This window comes from Carya illinoinensis, chromosome 11 (assembly GCF_018687715.1).
Source record: "Carya illinoinensis cultivar Pawnee chromosome 11, C.illinoinensisPawnee_v1, whole genome shotgun sequence".
NCBI classification, from domain to species: Eukaryota; Viridiplantae; Streptophyta; class Magnoliopsida; order Fagales; family Juglandaceae; genus Carya; species Carya illinoinensis.
Window position 1 is genome coordinate 24426806 of NC_056762.1, and position 4934 is coordinate 24431739.

Here is a 4934-nt window from a genome sequence, read left to right on the forward strand (position 1 = left end):
TTTAAACAAACTGTTATGTGCACCTTCTTTTACTAAAAACCTCATCTCAGTAAGACAATTTTGTCTCGACAATAATGTTTACTTTCAATTTCACTCCAGTTATTTTCATGTTAAGGATTGCAACTCGGGGAGGCTTCTTCTTCAAGGCTGAACCAGTAATGGTCTCTACACCTTCACACCGACCTCACCTCAAGCTCATTCAAGCACCTTAGTTCATGATGCCTCCTCCCTTCCTCTGTGCCACTCAAGACTTGGTCACCCCTCATTCAAAATTGTCCAGTCTACACTACAACAACATGGCATACTATTTGATCCACTCTCACTACCTTCCTTTTGTAATGTGTGTGCCATGGCTAAACACCATCGCATACCAGCTCCTACCCGAATCCATCGTTCTACACAACCATTTGAACTTGTTTTTAGTGATTTGTGGGGTCCCTCCCCTTATGTTTCTAATGAAGGTTTTCGTTATTACATACCATTTGTCGATGACTTTTCTAGATACACTTGGTTGTTTCCTTTGCAAAACAAATCTGATGCACTTTCCACCTTTGTCAAATTTAAGGCCTACATTGAATTACAATTTAATACCAAACTAAAACAGCTGCAAACTGACTGGGGAGGGGAATTTAGGTCCTTCTCTAACCTCCTCTCCATCTCAGGAATAAACCATAGAAAAACCTGTCCGCATGCACACACTCAAAATGGTGTCGTTGAAAGGAAGCATCGCCATATAGTGGACTCTGGCTTAGCTTTGCTAGCTCACGCCTCAGTTCCTCTCCTGTTTTGGCCGTATGCATTTCAACATGCAGTACACCTTATAAATCTCCTCCCCTCCACATCACTTGCGCATGTCTCTCCCTTCTACACACTTCATAAAACTGAACCCAACTTAAAGTTCCTACATGTTTTTGGCTCTGCCTGTTGGCCCCTTACCTGATCCTTCAGTCCACATAAATTTACTTATCGAGCAATGGAATGTGTTTACTTAGGCCAAAGTCCATCTCATCATGGATCCATTTGTTACCATATATCAACCCAACGAGTTTACATCTCCAAAGACGTCAGGTTCAACGAGTCCCACTTTCCCTTTGCACATGTGTCTAAGCCCATTTCCAACACCGAACCAACCCACGTTCAACTTCCCACATTCAATATGAGTCAAACCGTTCCATCTTCATCAATTCTTGGTCCCATTCCATCCTCTAACTCATCTCCTCCCAAACTGGCTTCATCACATCTTGCTCTGCAGCATGTAAGACAAATGATGACACGCTCCCAGACTGGTTCAAGCCGTCCCAGACAGTTCACGGATGGTACAATCTCTTGGCCGCCACCTCGAGCCCACCTCACTACTACCCTTGAAATTCCTGAAAATCCCTCCTGCTTCTCCATTGCCAACAAGTATGCTGCATGGCGGACTGCAATGTCCCAAGAATTCAATGCACTCATTGATAATTCTACATGGTCCCTAGTTCCAACAGCTCAAGCCACCAACTTAATTTCGTGCAAATGGGTTTTCCGCACTAAGAAGTTTGCTGATGGAACAATTGAGTGACGGAAAGCACGACTAGTTGCTAAGGGCTTCTTGCAACAATCGGGCATCAACTATGATGAAACTTTCAGCCCCGTCGTCAAAGCCACAACCATTCACCTTGTCCTTGCTACTGCCGTGTCAAATGAGTGGCCCATCCATCAATATGATGTTCAAAATGCATTTCTTCATGAACCATTATCTGAAACCGTCTTCATGGCACAGCCTCTTGGATTCACTAATCCTCAGTTCCCAAACCATGTATGCAAGCTTTGGAAAGCCATCTATGGCTTGAAACAATCTCCACGTGCTTGGTATTCTCGGCTCAGTCAAAAGTTAGTGGATCTTGGTTTTATCATCTCCTCGGCTGATTCCTCTTTATTCATTCACATTTCCTGCCATAAGCCAATCTATGTTCTTGTGTATGTTGATGATCTACTCATCACAGGAGCTGACATGAAACTTATTACTGACCTTGTGCAAACCTTGTGACTTAAGTTTCCAATCACTGATCTCGGTAGACTCAACTTTTTCTTAGGGATAGAAGCTACTTATACACGTGATGGTCTACTGCTCTCTCAAGCCAAATACGTTGCAGATTTACTCAAAAGAGCCAACATGGAATTGGCAAAACTAGTAAAGAACCCTATGGTAGCATCTGAAAAATTGAGTATGCATGAGGGAAACTTATTTGATGATCCATCTCTTTATAGGAGTATTGTCGGCTCATTACAGTATCTCTCATTCACTCGACCCGATCTTGCCTTTGCCACAAGCAAAGTATGTACATGCATACACCAAGAATACCCCACTGGAAAGCTGTAAAAAGAATTTTGAGGTATCTCAAGCATACTCCTCACACTGGTTTACTTTTCTCTAAATCGGCAACCATGAACCTAAGTGCATTCACAGATGCCGACTAGGCAGGATGTATAGACGACAGACGCTCTACCAGTGCATACTCATTTATTTCGGACCAAACCTCATCTCCTGGTCCTCTAAGAAGTAGCCAACAATCGCAAGATCTTCCACTGAAGCTAAGTTTAAAGCCATTGCAAATGCCACTGCCGAGCTCATATGGCTACAACATCTGTACCGAGACCTTGGCCTAACTCTCAGCACTGCTCCCACTCTCTACTGCGATAACTTAAGCGCAACATATCTCTCATCAAACCCAGTGTTCCATGCTATAACTAAGCATGTGGAAATTGACTTCCATTTTGTCAGGGATCGGGTCCTAAATAAGTCTCTCATTGTGTCGTTCATCTTAGGCAAGGGTCAGTTAGCCGATGTGCTTAGAAAACCGCTTCTAGCTGCACGTTTTCATCATCTCTGTTCAAGTCTGCGCTTAAGAGATCTCCCGCTTGACTTGACGGGGTCTGTTAAATCAACGAATACGCATGCACATGCATTACGTGCAGCACCTGCAACGTACTACGACAACCTCTGTCCTGCTCCACTAGCTGCATCCACTCAGCTGCATGCAATACATTTAGCACCTGCAACGTACGATGGTAACCCCTGTGCTGCATCCACTCAGCTGCTTGCAACAAATCATCCCTTGTAGCACATCCCACTATCTGTACAAACTTTGCTAGCTATAATATTACCCTTACGTAGAATACTCTCTCTGCTAAACTTATGTATAAAAGGAGGCAAGCCTCATTGTAAACAGTAAGGAAAAATATACAAGTTCTATTGTTATCTTGGCATTGACTGAGCCTGCTAGTTCCATAACATACCTGTGAAGCGGATTGAAGTACTGAATACCGGACGTGCAACGAATAGCCTCCAAGGTCAAGAGAAGGGTGTCCATCAAATGCTTCCAATGCAGCTGTGGCAGAGCTCTCATCATGATGAGAAACAATATCATGGGCACCGTTGTCGTCAGCCGCAAAGACACCTTTGAGTTCCCCAAAGGCACTGAAAACTGAGGCAATGGAGTCGTAAGAAAGTGCCATATCTAGTCCATAGTTGGCCACGCAAAGGTTGGGACTTGAATCACCTTCAAAATCCCTTCGGATGCTCAAACCTTGGCAATCCCATGGAAGTGAAGGATAAGGCTCAATTTCTTTGCCTCAGTGGAAGAATTTTGCCAATCAACAATTTTCTTAGAGCGGGTTTGTGGAAGAAAAGCCGAAAAAAAAAGAAAAAGAAAGATTCCAATATTGTCAAAAGATCCAAACACACATCAGTGGTGGGAACTAGGAAGCTGCACGAAGAATCCATGCAAAATAAATTTTCAGTTTTTTAAATCCCAAAACAATCATAATATTAAAAAATAATATTTTAAACTTTTATCTAAAATTTAAAATTCTTACCTCACCATTCAAACCTACCCTTACATTGAAAGAGGTTTAAAAAAAGGGGCTTAGAAGTCCCGTCCAATGGCTTTTGCATTTTATCTATAATTTTCAGTTTGCTACAATATTCCCCCTAGATGTAGCGTACACTATTCACTATTATATATCAATTTAAATTCATTTCTCTCTACGTATACGTAAGAATCCTGGATATCTTTTTATTGCTACCAACCGTGATGCAGTTGGACATATGATTGATTTGCTATGTGTGTTGCTGCTATGTGTGCATCAACCGAGAAAGGGCCTATTGTAGTTTGAAAACCATCAACCTTCAGCAAGCTCTCTAAGATGAATATTTTTTGAAAATTATCTTGAGAATAGATTTTGAAAATTATTGAAAATAAATATTCTCGTAATATATTTTGAGAATATTTTCATAATATAATCTCTTTTTTTATATTTTGAATCAATTTTAATTTTTGTTTGACTTATAAATTTGGATTGATTTAAAATATGACATAATTATATAGGTAGATATTGCAAATATCAAAATATGCGAATTTCTTTTGCCGTAATACAAGTCATTATTCTATTGAATTCATTTTCATTGAGAGCATTATATAGGAGATTCATAGCCGTTAAATTCAATACATAAAGTCTATCGTCTTCACAATCAAACTCTTCTTTTTTCTTTTTGACCTTTACTCTATCAACCACTTTTGTTGGGATATAAGGTCCATTTACAATACATTTTCAAATTTCTCGACCTTGAGCCTAAAGGAATATTCACATTCTAACTTTCCAGAATGTGTAATTGTCTTTAGAAAATAGTGGAGGCTGGCTGATAGATTGACCTTCACCAAATATAGCTGTAATGTTAGGTATAAGATCTTAACTCAAAAAACAATTAATCTTACAAAAGAGTCATTGCTTTGATACCAATTGTTACCCAGATGACTAATACAAGAGGGGGGGATGAATTGGGTTGTATTTAAAAATTAACAATTGTAAATAAAATATACAATATAAAATATGAATAAGATACGAAGTAACAATAAATATAAAGAGTAAGGGTAAGAGAGAAGCAAACTCAGTAT

The 4934-nt window shown here is 40.0% G+C and overlaps 1 protein-coding gene across 1 annotated transcript; it reads right to left on the bottom strand.

Annotated features, from left to right (window-relative positions):
- Positions 1 to 1161: 1161 nt before the first annotated feature.
- Positions 1162 to 3495, bottom strand: LOC122282316 (alkylated DNA repair protein ALKBH8 homolog). The gene is made up of 3 exons (XM_043094273.1): positions 3277 to 3495; positions 2979 to 3114; positions 1162 to 1421 (listed from the first exon to the last, which is right to left on the bottom strand). The coding sequence occupies exons 1-3, from the start codon at positions 3493 to 3495 to the stop codon at positions 1162 to 1164; spliced, it is 615 nt and encodes a 204-aa protein (XP_042950207.1).
- Between the last annotated feature and the right edge of the window lie 1439 nt (positions 3496 to 4934).